The sequence below is a fragment of the Anolis sagrei genome, chromosome 6 (genome assembly GCF_037176765.1).
Source record: "Anolis sagrei isolate rAnoSag1 chromosome 6, rAnoSag1.mat, whole genome shotgun sequence".
Lineage (NCBI taxonomy): Eukaryota > Metazoa > Chordata > Lepidosauria > Squamata > Dactyloidae > Anolis > Anolis sagrei.
The window spans coordinates 39,204,712-39,226,531 of NC_090026.1; the positions used below are offsets into that span (position 1 = coordinate 39,204,712).

The 21,820-nt window shown below is 39.7% G+C and overlaps 1 protein-coding gene across 1 annotated transcript; it reads left to right on the top strand.

Moving 5' to 3' along the window:
- Window positions 1–1,495: 1,495 nt before the first annotated feature.
- On the top strand, window positions 1,496–21,145 carry LOC132779621 (keratin, type I cytoskeletal 12-like). Its single transcript, XM_067470031.1, has 8 exons — window positions 1,496–1,974; window positions 7,124–7,206; window positions 9,218–9,374; window positions 14,526–14,687; window positions 15,009–15,134; window positions 17,330–17,547; window positions 18,925–19,085; window positions 20,779–21,145. Exons 1-8 carry the CDS (start codon window positions 1,546–1,548, stop codon window positions 20,883–20,885), a joined length of 1,443 nt encoding a protein of 480 aa, XP_067326132.1. The 5' UTR covers window positions 1,496–1,545; the 3' UTR covers window positions 20,886–21,145.
- Window positions 21,146–21,820: the final 675 nt, after the last annotated feature.

Sequence of the window (21,820 nt, forward strand, 5' to 3'; positions counted from 1 at the left end):
CCCGGTATTGGGAATTTCCCAGTAAATGGAATGGGGGGGGGGGGGGGGAGACATACAAAAACGGGATTGAAAATGGGACTTTTTTGACAAATCACACACACACACCCCTAGAAATTACCATTGACCACAAAAAGATAGGGTAGAAGCACTTCCCTGTTGATTTCCCTGTTCCTGCTTGGCCTCCCAGATCAGACAGGATCTGGTGCCTTTGGGGTATTTCTTAACTATCTTCAAACCACAAATTAAGCCCTTCTTACTGAATTACGAACTCTGTTTTGTGTGTGTGTTTTGTTAAATCCATAGCTTGTCATAACATTTGAACCCACCGCTGTAATTTGTCTCTGGTTGTTTCCCATTCTGAATTAGGAGCTGGCAAAAGGGGCATGCAATAAATGAACCAGGAGTGAGGAAAATAAGCCAACATTTGCATCCAGCTGCTTAAGCGGCAACTCATAAATATCAGAAATTGTGACTAATGTGTGAATGCGCCCTTAGAATATGCATTGAATTGGACTAATACTTATATTCCATTCTGGACAATCAAAAAGACCATTTGGGTACCACAAATTTCTGAGTAACATGGGAGTAAAAATAGAATTATACAAAAAAATTGACTTTTTAAAATGTGTTATTGAATCTTTTAACAACATTATCCCTGAGGATTATGTAAATTGATTCTTTTGAATACCTACATCATGAAGACTGATTAAGTACAAGTGATCTCTTCTCTTGCTCTGTGGTTCTTAATTCCCAAAGTATTGTTCACCCAAGTGTTCCAAACTTTACTAAGCTCGTTGTTGAAGCACTCCATTTGTTGGATCCTTAATGATGTGAAAGCAAATACAAAACAAAACAAGAGCTTCAGGAAATGAAACTAACAGCTTCTGGGATTAAAATCTGGTACTATAGAAAAGTGCTTAAAGAAATAATAAGAAATAAAAAAACCTCCTGTCTTAGAAACCTAGGCAGCTAGAACAATGCAAGGATGCTTTTGCAGAGATACAACAAAACACAGAAGTCTTTGCACCACCCAAAGTGAAGAGAAAAAACAACTCAACTGAGCCATCCTTAAAAAGCAGTTTGCACGCCCTTTTGTCACAAAGGAGGCTATGTTGCAAGTACAAATGTGAAGGCTAAGGAACGCCAAGAAATATGTTTATAATGATGAGCTTAAAAAAACCCACAAACAGTGATAGGATGGGATGAGATGGAATTACTCAACTTAGCTGAAAGGATAATGAAAGTCTCACCCTGGTCAAATCCACCCATTCTCTAAGTTGTAGGGGAAAAATCACAAATGGCCTGGGGGGTAATGAACAAACTGGAATATTGTCTAGTTATTATTAATATCCATCACTCATGCTGGCCTGAGATGATAAATTGGCCAAACAAACAACGCAACTATGAAAAGACGTTCCAAAGGAAGAACACACCCTTACAAAATCAGCATATAAAAGCTTGCGACTACCCCTACTTTTCAAGATCTCCTTGGGTAACGCTCCAGCTTTTTCTTGCACTCACAATTTTTTCTTGCACTTTAAAATCATGTCTTATTTTGGCCGTGGGTCTAGGCAGGTTTTCTCCTCTCACAATGGTGGAACATCTTCAAAGCTTTCTAGTTGTGGAGCATATGGCTTGGGTGGAGGGTCTACTGCAGGAAGTTTTTGTAGCTGGGGTGCTGGATCAGGATGGGGTGGCATTGGAGCTGGCACTGGGGGTAGCTTTCATATTTACAATTCTTCTGGTTCTCTTGGCATTGATGGGGGACTTCTCTCTGGTGGGGAAAAAGAAACCATGCAAAATCTGAATGACCGTTTGGCTTCCTATCTGGCTAAAGTACATGCTCTGGAGGAAGCAAACAGTGAACTTGAACAAAAAATCAAGAACTGGTATGAGAAAACTGCAGTTCAGACTGATGGAAGATTCCGCGACTATAGCAAATATTACACTTCCATTGATGAACTTCGAAATAAGGTAAGATGATGGTTTTTAGAAAGATGTTTTTACAACAAAGAAAGGTGTGATTCCAGCATTCAAGAGTTATCAATGAAATGCTTATGCCTCTGAAGGTGAAGAATAGATATTAATGTGCCATATGAATGGGATCTTGAGCATGATCTTTCTTCTGGCAGGCTTGTTCATATCATTATACAGTAAATTCTTAGATAAATGGAATTTAAGCAATCTTGAACAGGCACAAAAACCCCAAAGAAATAATACTTTAAATAAAAATTACAATAAAATCAATTTATTTTAACTTCTTTTTAATTATTGAATTTTAATATTAATATTAAATTAATACAGAGTATACCAGGGGTCCTCAAACTAAGGCCCGGGGCCGAATGTGGCCCTTCAAGGTCATTTACCCGGACCTCGCTCAGGGTCAACTTAAGACTGAAACGACTTGAAAGCACACAACAACAACAACAGCAACAACCCTATCTCATCAGCCAAAAGCAGGCCCATACTTCCCATTGAAATACTAATAAGTTTATCTTTGTTAACATTGTTCTTCATTTTAATTATTGTATTGTATTTGTTTTTTGCACTACAAATAAGATATGTGCAGTGTGCATAGGAATTCATTCATGGTTTTTTTTCCCCAAATTATAATCTGGCCCTCCAACAGTTTGAGGGAATGTGGCCTGGCCCTCTGTTTAAAAAGTTTGAGGACCCCTGGAATATACAGTATGGGGTATATTATTAGTTAGGCCTATTACAAGCAGCAAAAAAAAAAAATAGTGACAGCCTCCTTCGCAAGAAGTAAAGCTTTATACTTGGTTGTTTTATAACGCTAATGTACACTTCAGGGTGAGTATAAATGAGCTTTATAATAGTAGATATAATACTAGGCGGTGAAGGGGGAAAGCAATCCCCTTCATATATTGTCAAAGGCTTTCATAGCTGGAATCAATAGAGTTGTGCGGTTTCCATGTATGGCCATGTTCTAGCAGCACTTTCTCCTGATGTTTCACCTGCATCTGTGGCAACCACACAACACTCCAATCTCCTCCAAAAATTTTCTTCACCTAAAAGCAAACACAGACGTTGGCCTGGCCTTAGACTGGAGGCCATAGAGTAATTGAATTCTCCTTGTTCAAGTTGTTCTTCCCTTAGAAAAGAAAGGAAAAAACACACATCCTGGAGTGCCTTACAAAGATAACTGCAGCAAAGGGACTTATGGGAAGAAAGATCACACACAGGGAAGAATAAGGATATCATCACACAAGGCAAATGGGTTTGGCATTACAAAGTTCAAGCCCATCTTGGTTTTGAGCTGGAGCATGCCAGCATAACCATTCTACTTATTGCACCAATCAGTTCCGCAAGCACGTAAAAGAACTTGCAAGCATTTTTAGCTTGTTGCAACTGCCTTTTTGATATTTTTTTTTCCTGGTGGAATTATGCAACCCCATACATTCAAAATCTTGCAAGACTTGTTGTTGTTCATTTGTTCAGTCGTCTCCGACTCTTCGTGACCTCATGGACCAGCCCACGCCAGAGCTCCCTGTCGGCCGTCACCACCCCCAGCTCCTTCAAGGTCAGTCCAGTCACTTCAAGGATGCCATCCATCCATCTTGCCCTTGGTCGGCCCCTCTTCCTTTTGCCTTCCACTTTCCCCAGCATCACTGTCTTCTCTAGGCTTTGCTGTCTCCTCATGATGTGGCCAAAGTACTTCAACTTTGTCTCTAGTATCCTTCCCTCCAATGAGCAGCCAGGCTTTATTTCCTGGAGGATGGACTGGTTGGATCTTCTCGCAGTCCAAGGCAAGACTAGGGCTTTGCAATTAAATACTTCCTCAAGTTCACAAGCATTGTCCTTTTAAATACTTTCACTATTAATAAAAAAAAGGAAAATGAATTTTGTCTTTACTAATATTTTCCTTTTTTGTGTGTATTTTGCAAGAGAGAGGGCTACTTCTTATTGCAAAAACTGCACAGGCTACTAGTTTACAAGACCTGCCTGTTATGGCAAAATGAATTATTTCAATAAATAAACAGGAAAGATATATTTTGCAATGAGAAACCTTTTCCTGGTTTATGTAGTATGCAAGAGAGGGGGTTATATCTCACTGCAAAACCAGCTCAGGTTGCTGTTTCCTGCAGTTTGGTTCCAACACATGGTTTAAGGCAGGGGACCTCAAACTTTTTAAACAGAGGGCCAGGTCACAATCTTTCAAGCTGTTGGAGGACTGGGTTATAATTTGAAAAGAACATGAATGAATTCCTATGCACGCTGCACATATCTCATTTGTAGTGCAAAAAATACTTAAAAACAATAAAATAATTAAAATGAAGAACAATTTTAACAAAGATAAACTTATTAGTATTTCTGTGGGAAGTGTGGGCTTGCTTTTGGCTGATGAGATAGGGTTGTTGTTGTTGTTGTTGTTGTTGTTGTTGTGTGCTTTCAAGTCGTTTCAGACTTAGGTTGACCCTCAGCGAGAGCTGGGTAAATGACCTTGGAGGGCTGTATCCAGCCCCCGGGTCTTAGTTTGAGGACCCTTGATTGCAAGAGAACAAAGGTGAGTTAGCAAACAATATAGGAATGTCAAATCAAAGAGAGAAATTCCTATCACTGCCTGGAATTAACAGCAAAAGTTTGCAGTTTTGTAAATTAAGTTTTAAAAGGGAGAGAACAGGGAGAAAGGGGCAATTATGGCTTTGCAGTCAGAGCTCCTCTCAGTCTGATCACAAAAAATAAAATAATTGGCACTATGGCAATGGGGAAGTGAAACAGTTCAAAGTAATGCACCTACCACATCCACAGTGACACATCACAGTCCCTAACATCATTATTGACGCTTCTGGAATTACTGCATACCTGAAAACACGTTGAACACAGATTCAAAGCACTTTTGGCTGTGTAAAAATAAAAGAGTCCCCTGTTCATTTTTAAAAAAGCATTGGTTACAGATTAGTTGAACAAAATCATGCAATGATAAATTATTCCATTAATTGTTGGGGAGGTTGCAATGTATGCTATGTTATGGTGTTTTGGGAAATCGAATCGTTGCCATTGTAAACCGCCCTGAGTCGCTTAAGGGCTGAGAAGGGCGGTATACAAATGTAGTAAATAAATAAATAAAAATTAAAATGTTATGAGCCTCGTGTGATAATGTCCTAAACCTCCAGTTGTGTTTAAGTTCAAATCTAAATCACTCCTTCTCCTACATACTTACACTGTGATAAAGAAAATAATACATCAGTCTAAAGCAGTGGCTCTCAACCTGTGGGTCCCCAGATATTTTGGTCTTCAACTTCCAGAAATCCTAACAGCTGGTAAACTGGCTGGTATTTCTGGGAGTTGTAGACCAAAACACCTGGGGACTCACAGGTTGAGAACCACTGGTCTAAAGAGTTTATCACATGAGGCAGACAAATCGCAATTGAAGCAGGACCAGGCCTGTAGCGAGGGGGTGGTTTTAGGGGTTCAACCCCCCCCCCCCCGAAATGTTTCAGATTTTTTTAAAAAACCTGGTTTACTCATGAATTTTAACTGGTTAACCAAATCCCCATGCTAAGTCTATGAGATGCAAAAAATTAAGAGTCCCTCCAGAACTGCAAGCACTATCTCAAGCAAATATTGACAATTTATTCACACTGTCATTACTTGCAGGAATAGCCGATGTAGTGAAGCATCCAAGTTGGGTGTGTTTGTGTTGAATGCTCTCATTAAGGAGGGCAGACTTGGTGGAGGTGGTTGACAGGGGCAGAGCTGCGGGCTATTGAAGGCTGCTCTGCCTCCTGTTGTGCTCTTTGCTTCAGTGTGAGCTAGGAGGCAGGTTTCAAACCCCCTCCCTCGCAAAATTTTCAACCCCTCCCAAAAAAAAAATTCTGGCTACGGCCCTGAGCAGGACAGTCATATCTTTGCATTAGATGTATCACATAACATCATTCCTTTCCTGCCACTCTCCAAGTGGGAATCTATTTGAAGTTTATTTTTCAAAGTTTACTTGAGTTTATAAAAATGCTTTCCATGCTGTTTCCTACTAGTAGAGTGATGGGAAAGGAACAATGTCATGCGATATGTTCAAGGCAAAGACATTGTTGTCCTGCTGGAATTGTGATTTGCCTACATCCAACTAGATTTAGTTTCAAGTAGATTAGATCCATCAATCTATAGAGCTATAGATCTTATATAAGTGTTCAGTTACAGGTTGATTATCCTTTATCTGAAATGCTTGGACCAGGAGTGCTTTGGATTTTATTTTGTTTTTGTGTTTTGAATCTTGGAACTTCTGTATAAATGTATACCTACATAATTAAATATTTTGAAAACGGGACCAAAGTCTAACCACAAAATGCATATATGTTTCATAAAATATTTTATATAATTTTGTACTTGAAAGTTTGTGTACACAAATACATAATAAAGCAAAAGTGTCATTATTTTAGCCACCCACATGTTCAATTTCATATTTTAGCGTGGTTTGGATTTTGAAATACTGGATAAGGGGTGCTTAATCTGTATTAAGTTCTTATAAATTTAATACAGTGGGCTCCCACAATTGGATCTAACTATTGGACACAGGCAATAGAGAACTGAACACTATGCATGTAAGATAACACATAGCTTGCCACATAGAATCATAGAGTTGGAAGAGACCTCATGGGCCATCTAGTCCAGCCTCCTGCCAAGAAGCAGGAAAATTGCATTCAAAGTACTCCCGACAGATGGCCATCCAGCCTCTGTTTAAAAGCCTCCAAAGAAGGAGCCTCCACCACACTCCAGGGCAGAGAGTTCCACTGCTGAACAGCTCTCACAGTGAGGATAATCTTTGGAATATTCAGCTAATGGATTCCAGGTATCAGATTTGGAAAAGACTTTGGACTGCAGCTATTTTCAGCAGCAAATTTATCTTCAAGATAATGCAAACTTTGTGCAGAGACACATAGCATAACGAGCCAATTCCTTTCTCTGGAAAAAAGCGGGAATAAATCCAATAAATAAAAAACATCCATCAAGGTGATGTTTAGTGCAAGAGGAATAGCTGCAGGTGTTGCTTTTTCTCTTCAGACAACTTAATTACATTGATAAAACATGTTGAATCCTAACGAACTTGCCAAAGAATACTTCCAATTTCAGTTCTCCCATGTTTTTATTCCTCCACCCCATGCAGATCATTTCAGCAAGTGTGAGCAATGCCAACATTATCCTCCAAATAGATAATGCCAGACTGGCTGCAGATGACTTCAGAATGAAGTAAGTTTTTCTTCTCAGTTCAAGAAAAGTACACCTCATTGCACTTGTAAATGGCAAAGACAGCAAGCATGACTATTAGGCGCTTTTCTGCTACAGTTATGGTGTCTACCCATTATCAATTGCATGCTGGTCTAAGAAGAGTTGCTATAATGTTCTGAATTCGCTAGCCAACTTGATTAAACCAGAAAAGTAGCCCAGAAAAGTAACTTTTGTGTAAAGAAAGGACATTGTGCAGATATTCCACCTTAATGCATGCGTGTCGACACATGTCAATAAGAAGAAATGTAGAATAGTTGGAAAACAAAAGTCTTAGGACCTCATCACATTGAGGTCCAATTTGCAGGAAATAGCAGGGGAGATTCACCAGGCAGTGTGGCAAATTTGTCAGTCAGTGGAGGAAAACATCACCTCATGCCCTGCACCACCTCTTTACCCATCTCATGGGGGGAAGCGTTGCCCATGTTATCTGGGTAATGTCCTACAATGCTTGCAGAACACTGGAAGTACAGAGTCCCACCGGAAAAAGTCCTACATCATTTGATGGGCTCCGGTAGGCTCCGTACTCCCAGAAATCTGCAAGTATTCTAGGACGCTAAAATTCTCTAATGTAATGAGGTCCTTAGAAATGGAAGGTGACAATGCCTGGTTCCCTGTTTTTTAAAAACACTCATGCTTGAGGAGTAAAATGTAAATGTACAGCATGTGACTGAACTTCCTATTCAAGTAAGAGTGAATGGGTCACTTACAATTGGAAAAATGTTTAGACACAAACAATGGTGGCAAGGCAAAGCTTGTTCACCGGCCAGACCAAGACCAATTATCATCCCTGTTGAACCGGCGCAAACTTTAAGATCTTCCAGGGAGGCCCTCCTCTCGCTCCCACCACCGTCACAAGCACAGTTGGTGGGGACAAGAGAGAGGGCCTTCTCGGTAGTGGCCCCCCACCTCTGGAACACCCTTCCTAGAGAAAAAGGACAGGCCCCATTCCACCTCTCCTTACGTAAGAGCTTGAAGTCCTAGTGGTTTAAACAAGCCTTTGAGAACGACTAGTTCTAGCTCAGCCCCAGATACTGGTGAATATGGCCATATCTTTTTCTACCAATTACCCAGATCACTTCCTCCTATTAGGCCCTGGAAATGAACAGCCATAGACTTTACCTTATTGTTGTGGCTTGCTATAGCATTACACCTAATTTCCCGGGCCCTCTACAAATTGCACTAACCTTGGCCCGACTTTTAAATTGCCATGAACAGGCAGGATTATTTTAAATATATATGTGCTATTGTGATTTTTTATGCTCATATTGTCTTGTTAATTTTATGTTTATGTTGTTTACTTTGTACGTATTTATGACGTTACTTGGAAATCGCTCTGAGTAGAGTCGAGTTTTTCCTTCACATTGTTTGTTTTTCCCTGTTTTTTCACTTTTTTGTATTGTGCAAGAAAGTTGTGGCCCTGAAGCATGCTACTTAACATAGCATATAGTTTAGCTCAGAAATGAGGAGTTTGCAGAATAAAATCTTTTTTGGAAGCACTATTTCATAAGGTTAAAAATAATACCTGTAATTATTAATTCCCACTTTAAAAAAAATACAGATTTCCTGATGGTCAGGAAACCCTGCTGAGAATGTTATGATTTTGTAATCATCTCAGGACATTCAAATGTCCCTAAGTGTTAGAAAGGAATTATTTTGGAGAAAGAAACACATGATTTTAGTCACAGAATTTTGTCACAGAAAACAGGATTTTACACACCAAAACATTTATGTTGATCCACAGAATAATTTCTCTAAACTGGTTCAGGACTACAAGGAGAATACTGAGAAAGAATTTTAGTCTTCTTCCTCAACGGAGAAAAAAATTACCATAATTATTAATCATCACATTAAAAGATTAAATTGTCAGACAAAAAGAACCAGCCAATGGATCTGGGGGCATGACAGTCAAATACTGCTAAGCAAATCTTTTTGGCAGCAAAAGGCTCCTTTTCTTTTCCTTTTTTTTTTTAAGATACGAAAATGAGGTATTCTTTCGCCAGAGTATTGAGGCTGACATCAACGGTCTTCACAAAGTCTTGGATGAAGTGATTCTATCCAAGAGTGATCTAGAAATTCAGATTGAAAGTCTGATTGAAGAGCTGGCTTTTCTCAAGAAGAACCATGATGAGGTAAGGTGCTTGTTTGGTTAAATCAAATTACAATGCTTCTAGAGGTCAGAGAGCAATATAGGAACTGTACAATTGATTTTACTCATTTATGAATACACTAGCCATCCTCTGCCACACGTTGCTGTGGCCCAGTCTGTGTATGTGCTTTATGAGTGTATATATATTTGTGTATATGTGTATATATGTGTGTTTGCGTATATATGTGTGGTTTTGTGCATGTGTTGTAATGTATTTTTTGGTTTTTGGTTTTTTAAGTATCTTCTGCTGTGTTTTTCAATTTTTTATGAGCGATGGTCACTTGTTTTCCTGATACATATATTGTGTCCAAATTTGGTATCAATTCATCCAGTGGTTTTTGAGTTATGTTAATCCCACAAACCAACATTACATTTTTATTTATATATATTGCACCCCCACATTTGTGAGGGTTGGAGGCAGAAGATCTTTACAAAAATGAGAAAAAAATAAAATTGCACATGTTCTTATTTGTTGTTTCTTGCTTTTTAGTAGAAAGACATTTGAGGGTTTTTTGTTTGTTTGTTTGTTTGTCATGTCAGTGCAACCAGTCAATTATATTACATTTCTAACAGAACAAAGCAAACAGACAGACAAAATACAAAGTTTGTGAGTTTGGTAGCTGATTAAATGTCCTTTGACCAGTAACTGGCCACTTGGAGTGCTTCTGGTGTTGCTGCAAGAAGGTCCTCCATTGTGCATGTGGCAGGGCTCAGGTTGCATTGCAGCAGGTGGTCAGTGGTTTGCTCCTCTCCACACTCGCATGTTGAGGATTCAACTTTGTAGCCCCATTTCTGAAGGTTGGCTCTGCATCTCGTGGTGCCAGAGCGCAGTCTGTTCAGCGCCTTCCAAGTCGCCCAGTCCTCTGTGTGCCCAGGGGGGAGTCTCTCATTTGGTATCAGCCATTGGTTGAGTTTCTCGGTTAGAGCCTGCCATTTTTGGACTCTCGCTTGCTGAGGTGTTCCAGCGAGTGTCTCTGTAGATCTTAGAAAAATATTTCTAGATTTAAGTCGTTGACTTGCTGGCTGATACCCAAACAGGGGATGAGCTGGGGATGTCTCTGCCTTGGTCCTATCACTATCAGCTGCTACATCCCGGTGGATGTCAGGTGGTGCAATACCGGCTAAGCAGTGTAATTTCTCCAGTGGTTGCAGACACCCCGTGATAATGTGGCATGTCTCATTAAGAGCCACATCCACTGTTTTAGTGTGGTGAGATGTGTTCCACACTGGGCCTCCAGTATGATTTGAGGTCCTCCAGTATGATTCTATTGTAAACCTCAGCAGACCTAGAAATACCTGGACAGAACATATTTTTCAGTAACATATAGGACAGAAGAGAAAGCAGCAACTAATAAAATAATGCTTAACTCACAAATGGGGGGGGGGGGGGAATGGCTATATTGCTAAGTTAAGCATCTTGTGACATGTGGCATTTCACAATGATTGAATTCAGAGCCATGAGGAAATATTATGGGATCTATAATTACATAGAGCTCAGTTAGCAACAGCAATATTCATATGTTAGTCAAATGAACTATATATAAATGCTGCTAGTATTAAGTTAAGCAACATATTAATTTCAGCATCGTAAAAATCTACTTTTTAAATTGCTAGCCTCAGGATTTCTTACATCAGGATTTCTTACATCTGTCTAGGGCATTCCATAGTCCAAAAAACTTTTACATATTCTGGTTGAATTGGTATCAACTCTAAGCATTTCTCAGTTTAGTGCTGATGGAATTATAATAGTTGTTTTTCTAAGTACAAACTACTGCAGCAGACTAAGGCTGCGTCTTGACTGGGCAAGTTAGCACAGTGTAAATCTGACCTATGAGCACTCCCAAATTCAGCACAGCTTGGGCCGTTTCTATCCACCTACAGGGCTCCATCCAAGTTCATGGCCACTGTGAGCATCTCTTCTGATAACAAGGCACCCATATGACCAGTAAGAAGGTGAGAAAACCCGCTTCCTTCTTGCTGTTCACATGGTCACACTGTTATTGGCATCACCATGTGACTGTGGCAGTAACTTGAGCATGAACCATCCCTTTTTCCTGGATTGATCAGTGTAGGGAATGTATGGTGGTAGCAGTGTCCATCTCAACAGCAGATCATGCAGAATCAGACTCAATCCTGGACTGGCCCAAGCCTTAGGATGCCTCAGAGTTTCTAGCAAACTCTGGAGTATCTCCCAACTTTTCCCAAAGCAGGGAAAAGTCAGAGTATAACAAAAAAAACTCACTTGAAGTCACTGTGCATCATGGAGATTGCCATAAGTTCTTTTGCAATGAGTACAGGGTTTGGGACCAATATAAACAATCCCTAAGAGTTACTAAAGTCAGACCTCTTATTAGACAGAGTGAAGCAATTTCCTCCAATGACAGCAGCGGCTCCCAGCCATTGCACCCAAATCTCCTAGGTATGTCTATCCATCAGAGCCTGTGACATGGTTGCAGTGATGTTTCCTTCTTCGTGAATTGAGACCTCATAACACATGAAAATATAAGCATCCTAGGACGCTTCTGCCCCAGTTAATCCATGAGGTCCCTTGCCACTGATCAGATGACGTGGGCTGACTTCCAGCAGCGCTCCGTGAGGTGAACTGAGGCCACCAACACAGGAGCCTCCCCCTGTTCCATTAGAAACAACAGGGCTACCACGGGCTTAAGCTGTGCAATGACGTTTCCCCACGTGTGATGGGGAAGAGTCAGCGGCTGACCAGAGACCTAGTATCACCCTGCTGCTGCACCAATTTGCTATGGAGGCAGGTGAATGGCAACACTGGATCTCATCCATGTGAAGAGGACCTCTGTTAATTGGCTTACACACCATTTCCTTCCAATACCATCAGAAAGGGGCCATAGAGAAATAAGCAGATGAAGAAGCAGCAAGTTCATATATTATGGATGCACATGTAAATATCTATTCACAAACCCATGCTGATGTCTGTACCATTGTTTGATCAGACAAAAAGTAGAAGTTGGGCAAGATAGTGAGCAAGCGGTCTAATACGTTGGAGGATGACCACTGGGTGCTACATGGCTTGCTCTGCAAACTGGTCTGCAGTACTTAAATACAATATGTTTTAATCTACTGTGTTTCTTTAGTTCTAAGATACACTTTTTTGCCCATATAAACATCTCTAAAATGGGGTGAGTCTTAGAATGCTTTTAAATATGTATATGTATTCTTTTTCTGTTGGTGGTTATGAAATTAGAGTGTGTCTTAAAATTCATGGCATCTTCGAATCAAAGAAATATGGTACGTGTGAAACTGATTTCACACAAAAATTATATTGGGCAATGTATCTGGAAGCATTCATGCTTGAAACATTTATGTGACAGTTAATTTAAAAGAAAACTTTATGAAGATCAAGCGCCCGCAGAATTTAACACCATAAAAAGGTCTATAAAATATTATATGCTTAATGATTAAGATGAAAGCGGAATGAAAGAATGGGGAATTTCGCCACTCATAGGACTTGCAAAACCAGTGGGTTCAGCCAAGATAAGAGAACAAAGTATTATCAGTAATGACTGCCAGTAACTGATACATAACCTGTCGTCTATAATATCTATGCAAACAGAAGCAAAGCAGGCTCTGACTCATCTCTCCAAGAGATTAATTTCTTCAGCATTGTTAGAGATAGATAGTCACTCCAGCTTTAGTACAATAGCAACAGTGTAAAGAGCTATCCCTCATCGGCATTAAGGTTGTACATCTTCATTTATTTCATCCTAGCATGCAAGAACAAGGAATTTCTAAAGCTTTCACCTCGATGGATGAGATGACAAGAGTTTTAGACATTTTGTGGGGCCAAAGAAAAAATTGTTTGCAGAGAAAAAAAAGGGGGGGTGCAGGGAAAAAAACCCTTTTGTGTACAAACAAAATTTTTACAAAAAACATAACTCGAAAAGTTTCACAACAATTGACAGCAACAATCTGCAAAACACAACAAAACTAACAAGTTGAATCATACGAACTAGCACTTCTTTAGACCAATTCAGATTTCTCAATGTATTTAAAGAACATATGCAGAAAATCTATTAACTACTAGCTGTCCCCTGCCACGAATAGCTGTGGCGTCTGTGTACATGTGTTTGTGTGTGTGTGTGTATTTGTGTATGTGTATATTTATGTGGTTATGTGCATACATTGCAAAGTAATGTATTTTTATTTTATTTTTGGCATTTTAAGTCTCTTCTTCTGTGTTTTTCAGTGTTTTAATGAGTGATAGTCACTTGTTGGCTTGATAGGTGTATTGTGTCCAAATTTGGTGTCAATTCGCCCAGTGGTTTTTGAGTTATGTTAATCCCACAAATGAACATTACATTTTTATTTATATAGACTAGCCGTCCCCTGCCATGCATTGCTGTGGCCCTCATGGAGGTTCTGTGTGGGCGGTTTGGCCCAGTTATATCGTTGGTGGGGTTCAGAATGCTCTGTGATTGTAGGTGAACTATAAATCCCAGCAACTACAACTCCCAAATGTCAAGATTCTATTTTCCCCAAACTCCACCAGTATTCACATTTGAGCATATTGAGTATTCATGTATAGTTTGGTCCAGATCCATCATTGTTTAAGTCCACGGTGATCCCTGGATGTAGGTGAACTACAACTCCAAAACCAAATAACACTGCCCACTAAACCCTTACAGTATTTTCTGTTGGTCATGAGAGAACTGTGTGCCATGTTTGGTTCAATTCCATTGTTGTTGGGGTTCAGAATGCTCTTTGATTGTAAGTGAACTATAAATCCCAGCAACTACAACTCCCAAATGACAAAATCATTTTTTTGAGTGAAGGACATACATTGGGTTGTTAGGTGTCTTGTGTCCAAATTTGGTGTCAATTTGTTCAGTGGTTTTTGAGTTCTGCTAATCCCACAAACGAACATTACATTTTTATTTATATAGATAAAAGTCCACTATGAAAACAATCTGGGTTGGATTGAGAACACACCACAATTAGAGCTGCAAGTCATCTTAGCTTACTTGTCCTACTGTTGATCTCAATATGTCTAACTGTAAGCACATGGCTAAATCTAGGTCTAATCATTTCAAGACTTCCTTTTTCTTTTTTTCATTCCTGCCCCAAACTGCCTTCCTGACTTTTTCTTCTTTTTTCTTCATAGGAAATAAGAGGTCTACGAGGAACAACTACAAGGGATATCAATGTAGAAATGAATGCTGTCCCAGGACCTGACCTGACCATCCTTCTAAATAAAATGAGAGAGGAGTATGAGGCTCTGTCAGAGCAAAATCGTCAAGATGCTGAAACCTGGTTCATTGAAAAGGTATTTTTACAAGGCTTTCTCTGCCAAAAAGTACTGGTGCCTCACTAAACTATGAGTCCCAGGATTCCATAACATTGAGGCAAGGCTGACAAAGTGGTGTCAAACTGCATTCATTCTACAATGCAGGTGCATCCTAAGTCCAAAACTCAAGACCCACACCGTGATCGTTCTTTTGTCCTGTTATGAATATCAGGTGTTCCCATTTTGCAAATAGAGGAGAACTAATATATTGTTGGAGAAAAAAATAGATTCTACAGCCCAAAGGATTTTTTATCTGATGTGAACACTGTGTGCTTAAATTCTGTTATTTAATCATTGCAGAGTAACGAATTAAATACAACAATTAGTATGAGTGCCAAGGAGACCAGCACCAACAAGAATGAGATTGCAGAGTTAAGACGTACCCTTCAGGGTCTGGAGATAGACATGAAAACTCAGCTTGCTTTGGTATGTTTTTATCTGAAAGTGTAACATACATCTTACTCAGCTACAGACCTCTCATTTATAGAACATTTTGCAAACTGTATTTCAGCTAGTTGCTAATGATTACTACACAGTGTATTCTATCTTGTGCCCTATCCTTAGATCAGTGGTTCTCAACCTGGGATCCCCAATTGTTTTTGGCCTACAACTCCCAGAAATCCCAGCCAGTTTACCAGCTGTTAGGATTTCTGGGAGTTGAAGGCCAAAAACATCTGGGGACCCCAGGTTGTGAACCACTGCATTAGATTGAAGAATGGGATTCCTTCCACACACCTGAATATATGGCAGTGTGGACTCAGATAACCCATTTCAAAGCAGATATTGTGGGATTTTCTGCCTTGATATTCTGGGTTATATGGGTGTGTGGAAGGGCCCTGGGTCTACACTGCCATATAATCCAATTTATGAAAACAGATTATCTGCTTCGAACTGAATTATGATTCTACACTGCCATATAATCCAGTTCAAAACAGACAACCTGGATTCAGAATCTGGATTATCTGGCAGTGTATATGGGGCCTCAGGGTGCTTCCAAACAGGCATTTATCTTTATCCTGTGAACATTTGCATTTTAAAAATGCAAATATTCCTGGGGGCCCATCCGCACACACCCCAGAAAGCCTGTGATTTCAGGGGTGGGTATCCAGATGTTCTCCCTGAACTTTGTGGGAGAACACCCGGACACTCTAACCCCCTCCCCAACCCCCCAACCCCCCCCCCCCAAAAAGCACTGTAAAAAGCAAAATAATTTATCCAGTCTCCATTAGATGGCTGCCAGAGCTCTTCTGGTGCCTAGAAATGATGGGCCAGGAGAAAGGGGGCAGGAGCAATTTTACTCCCCCCCCCCCTTTCTCCTGGCACACCAGGAGAGCTCTGGCAGCCCTCTAATGGAGGCTGGGTAAGTTCTTTTTGTTTTTTGCAGTGCTTTGGGGGCCTTTTTGGGAGGGGGTTAGTGTTCTCACAGTTTTCCGGGTGAATTTAGCCTGGAAAACCATGAGACTACTGTCTGGACTGCAGTCCAGACACCAGAAGTAGTGGGTTTATCCCATGCCTTCCAAGAAGGCACGGAATAAACCCACTAACAAATTAATTCTCCACAAACCTGTTTTTCCTGGTTTGTGGTGAATTAATTCGGGTTAGTCCAAGACGGCATCTGGACACCCTCCCTTTAATTGCAGTAACTCCTATATTAAAGGGGCTGTCTGGATGCGCCCTGAGTCCACACTGCCATATATTCCAGTTCAAAGAAGATAATGTGGGATTTTATTCAGCTGTGTGCAGGGACCTCGGTTAAACTTTGTAAGGCAGCAATCTGTGTGCTACAATTGGCTGGTTTGCACACTGCTATCCACTGATATTTATAAGCAAAGCTTAAGACAATTCCCACTGCCATCCTAAAAAATGCATACAGAATTGCTCTTATAATATTAATGGAATTGCTATATTTGGTGAGTGCAGAATAGAGATTATAATTACAAAACACATGAGTGGCTTGAGACTTGCAAGTCTGAGGTTTCAGACAATCTGCAATTATATACTTATGATTCTTACTAAAGAGCTTCTTCCTGGAAGTGTTAGACTAACAGGGGAAAACATTAGACAGCACGTAATCTCAAACTATTTTTGTGGACCTTAGATCAAAATATTTTCAGGTATAGCCATATTCTTTTAAAACAGGGGTCCTTGAACATTATGAGTAGAGGGCTGGTTCACGGTCCCTAAAACTGTTGGGGGCGAGGGGTGGACAATAGTTTGGGGGGGGGGGGGAATCATGAACGAATTCCTATGCACCCTGCACATATCTTATCTGTAGTGCAAAAAAATTGAAAGAACAATGCAATATTTAAAATGAAGAACAATTGTAAGCAACATAAAGTCACCAGTACCTCAGTGAGAAATGTGGCTTTGCTTTTGGTTCATGAGATAGTTAAATTAATCATAGGTGAGGTAGGAAGCAAGCTTTTCATACCAATCAAAAATTGTTGAGGATGTGAAGATTGAAGCTGGTCAAAGATATCCAACTGGCCAAAGATTTGGAGGGGAAAAGATTGGGAAAATGTTATTTAATGGAAATGTCAATCTAAGACATTTTTGAATAGCAACTCTGAAATGCTGCCTTACGTTATGCTTGCATGAGTGTGCCCGGTTTTCCTTTTTAGAGACAATCTTTTGAAACCACACTGGCTGAGACTGAAGGCCATTACTGTTCCCAGCTCTTGCAAATGCAAGAGCTCATTACCAATACGGAGGCCCAAGTACAACAAGTGAGAGATGATATGGAGTCCCAGAATGCAGACTATAGAGAACTCTTGGATGTCAAGATCCATCTTGAGTATGAAATCGAGACCTATCGGCATCTGATTGATGGAGAAGGAAGGTAAAAATAAAAAATGTGGGAAAATACACATCCTAATGGTGCCCATAAAGCAGCAATATCTTTGAAGCTTTATTTATACAGCCTTAGTATTGCTGGCAGTGTTGGAAACTACTGGCTGTTGAACATCAAACATTCTCTAAGCTAAGATTAAATGTACAAACCATGTGAGTTCCATGGTGTGTTGAGGCAGTGTGCCACTTGATTTATGTTTGAACAGGCTCATTCTTTCATGCAATAGTTCAGGCCAATCAGCACTAACAAAGTTGCATGTATAGACAACGATGTCTTTGGTTCCAACAGAACTCTGTATCTGATACATACTTGCCTGTGTCATTTTCAGCCTTAAATTATTTATCTTCCGCAATGCAAAACCATGGCCACTCAGAAATGACCTAAACCACATTTGGTCCCTTTAAATCAGTGGTTCTCAACCTGGGGTCCCCAGATGTTTTTGGCCTACAACTCCCAGAAATTCCAGCTAGTTTACCAGCTGTTAGGATTTCTAGGAGTTGAAGGCCAAAAACATCTGGGGACCCCAGGTTGAGAACCACTGCTGTAAATGAAAATTTGTAAAGTTATGGGGAAGTCATTTCTGACTGGATCTTATGAGGACTGAGAATTTAAATGTCAGCAGGAAACACTATTCTTAGAAAACTAGAAAATCAATTGAAAGTTTTAGAAATCGAAAGGACTTGCTAGACTTTGACCTTTGAAAAGCTGCTGTTCTCTACCCCAATTACACCCTACAAGGTAGCTATAACTTACAAAAGCAAACCTACAAGTGTCCAATAAAAGGTAAGTTCTACAGAGTTCAATGAATAAATGTATATCTGGTTGGAAGATCAGCTTTCTCAGATTCAGTCCAAGGTTAATTGGTAAGTGGGGATTTGAGTTTAGTCATCTGAATCCTAGTCCAACACTACACCATGCTGGCACATGCAAAACAGTCAGCATTGGAGGCCAACGCAAGTCTGCTAAAATATTATATATAGGGTATAAACAAAGGGGAAGATATGGTCCATTACATATTTTAATTTTATGATAATTCCAGTCAGATATTTTTGGAATTATCTGAAACAGAAGAAGGCTGTCCAGATTACTCTACTTCCTGATAATAACACACTCACAGAGTTGACATTATTCATCATAACTGCAAGAAAGTTATGCAAGCAATTCAAATATTGTCTGAGACAGCCTTTAACTGCAGAAAGGATCATTTGTTTTAAAATTCACTTGCCCAGAATCTTATTAGTATAATGTTTCAACTCTATAAAGATCTATGTGCTATAAGCCATAGATGTTTTATATTGACATGCTATCAACATATGAAATAGAACTCAGTAACAGCAACAACAGCCATCATATTATGTTTTACAGTGAATTTGTCAACAGAGACACAAAAACATTGGGATCTGGAACAGGATTGGGATTAAGAGGTACAGAATATGACACAAGAGGCCTTGGATCAGAAATCGACTCCACTTCTAGTGGAACTACAGCTATAGACACCAATTCCACATCCAAAGAAAAAGATAAAGGTCAGTGTTGGAGATTTGAAATTGAAAGGCTTTTGGTTAATTCCAACAGAGCATTTAGCAGGCTCTCTCTCTCACTCACACACACACACACATCTACAAGTTATAATTGTTTCCGGCTTACAAGTTATAATTGTTTCCGATTTGTGTGGTATTTACTTTGGACTTCATTCTGGTCTTGATCTTACACAATAAAGACACAAGGAGTCATTCAATAGGTGTTGCTATGGCTGGGCAGCCAGGATGTTGAAGACTTATGGTACAAATTAATTTCACTTTAAAACTTCCATTTAAAAAACCCTCACATTATATGGCAATTTTATGTGGAGTTTTGGTGTTGATGACGCCTTTTTTTTTTTGTCAAAGATGGGAAAATGTGCAAGCATTTTTAGCAAACTTATCATTCAGTGACTCTTTCCCTCTTCCATTCTATCAATACAGAAGAAAGAAGAGGTGCATCAGAAGGAGTTACCTGTGTAGCATTTGGAGTAATAAAATTTTAAGACACCAATAAGGTGGATTTAGACATCCACATTACATGGTACAATTTCATCAACATCTTTGACTAAATGGTGTATCGGCTGATGGGAAGAATCTCACAGCTGTTGCAGTTCACAAATGGGATTGTGTCCTGTTTGTGTGAGAAACATCAAGTATCTTTTTCCAGTAGATTGTTACCTATTATATTATTTTCTAGATTTAGCAGATAACTAACATTATTTGTGCAAAATACTAAAAACTGTCCAGGATGCTACATAAAGTTCTACTAGGCATTACTCTGCATTCATCACATCCATGGATGTGGAGGCGGGGGGGGGGGGGGGATAAGCAACATCTTGTTATGTTTCTGCATCCAGATTCATACACCATCCCAGATAACTGCCAAGAAGCCCAAGTAGTTACCTGGTTTTTTTGTGCATTAGCTTCATAAATAGAACCTAGAACCAACAAAGAGGCAGGCAGTACCTAGCCACATCTCACCCTTCAGCTACTAAATGGCTGTGGAGGAAAATCCTCAGTTAACAGGGAGGTAAATGATAATAATTGTGGATGGAGGTATTGAATGACACCATCCGTAACAACCATTAAAAGGGCACATACAGATGTAATATGATGTATGTCATTAACATGATTCTGGGCACTAAAACCATTTTAAAATTTAATTCAGCAATGAAAGGAACTGAGAAACTAAAAATCATGGCAAACTGCACTCAAACAATGAACTATACTGGAAGACCCAAAATGTCCACATGTTCTGATCGTTTTCTATTTGATTGGAAGATAAATTTGTCATTGAAAAATACTGTAGACATAATAAATTCCAAGGTAACACTTCCATTTACATGGGATGAAGAGAACAAGTTCAAAAAGCAATAAAAGAGGATCTATCAGTTAAAGAGGTGAAGATAGGTGAGGTTTCTGTTGGACAAAGTGAGATGTCTACTCTTGAGAAATGGACACAAGGAGCAGTTAATTGGAACTCCAGCCAGGGGACTCTCCGCCCCAATCCCAGAGACTTACTTGCGGCTTTCTAGCTCTGGCAAATACTGTAGCTGGAAAGTAGCTTGCTGAGGTCCCACTTCATTGTACAAATTAGGACCTATATACATTTTATATTCTGTAAGTGTTTTATCCAAAAAATACTGTTGGAGATTTTAAAAATTAATTACCTGTACTCTTCTTTTGTTTGTTTCAGAAACAAAGAGAACTAGAGTGATTAAAACAATCATTGAGGAATTAGATGAACATGGGCGAGTAACATCCTCCAAGGTGCAGTCTGTCGAAAAAAAGACAGTGATATAAGCATCAAAATGCTATCGAGAAGGACTTTTCAGATTCTAATAATGCCACGGCACCATAAGAAAGCATGCATTTTATTTTCATTAATGGTTCTACATACTGAGGAATTTTTCATTTCCTTAATAAGAAGTGTACGTCTAGACATCCTGGCTGTTCTCCTTAGAATTTGCTTAGATTAAAAATATCCTCCATCACTTGTTAATGTATTTTCTTCTTCCTGGAATTACTTAAAACTACCTTAATTGGTTTCAGATAAATGTATTTCCAAACCTGATTTTGTGGAACACAAACAGTTTGTTCCATTACCTTCTTCCAAACCCCTACATTACAAGGGACTTTGTCGGATTGTGTTACATGACTGCTGTGCATGATAGACTCACAATATATTGTCGAAGGCTTTCATGGCCAGAATCACTGGGTTGTTGTAGGTTTTTCCGGGCTATATGGCCATGTTCTAGAGGCTTTTTCTCCTGACATTTCACCTGCATCTATGGCACACATCCTCAGAGGTAGTGATGTCTGTTGGAACTAGGAAAAAAGGGTTTATACATCTGTGGAATGACCAGGGTGGGACAAAGGACTCTTGTCTACTGGAGCTACTTCAGCAGAGTACTTCAACCAAAGAAGTCAGCCATAGCAGAGCACCTGATGAACCAACCTGGACACAGCATATTATTTGAGAACACAGAAATGCTGGACCACTCGCACAACCACCATGTCAGACTACACAGAGAAGCCACTGAAATCTGCAAGCATGTGGACAATTCACTTCACTTCAGTTTCAACAGAAAGGAGGAAACCATGAAAATGAACAAAATTTGGCTACCAATATTAAAAAAACTCTAAAATTACAACAGCAAAACAACAGAGAGTAAACAATCAGGCACATCTAATCACCTCTCAACAAAAGATTCCCCCAGGCACTGCCAAGCCATCAA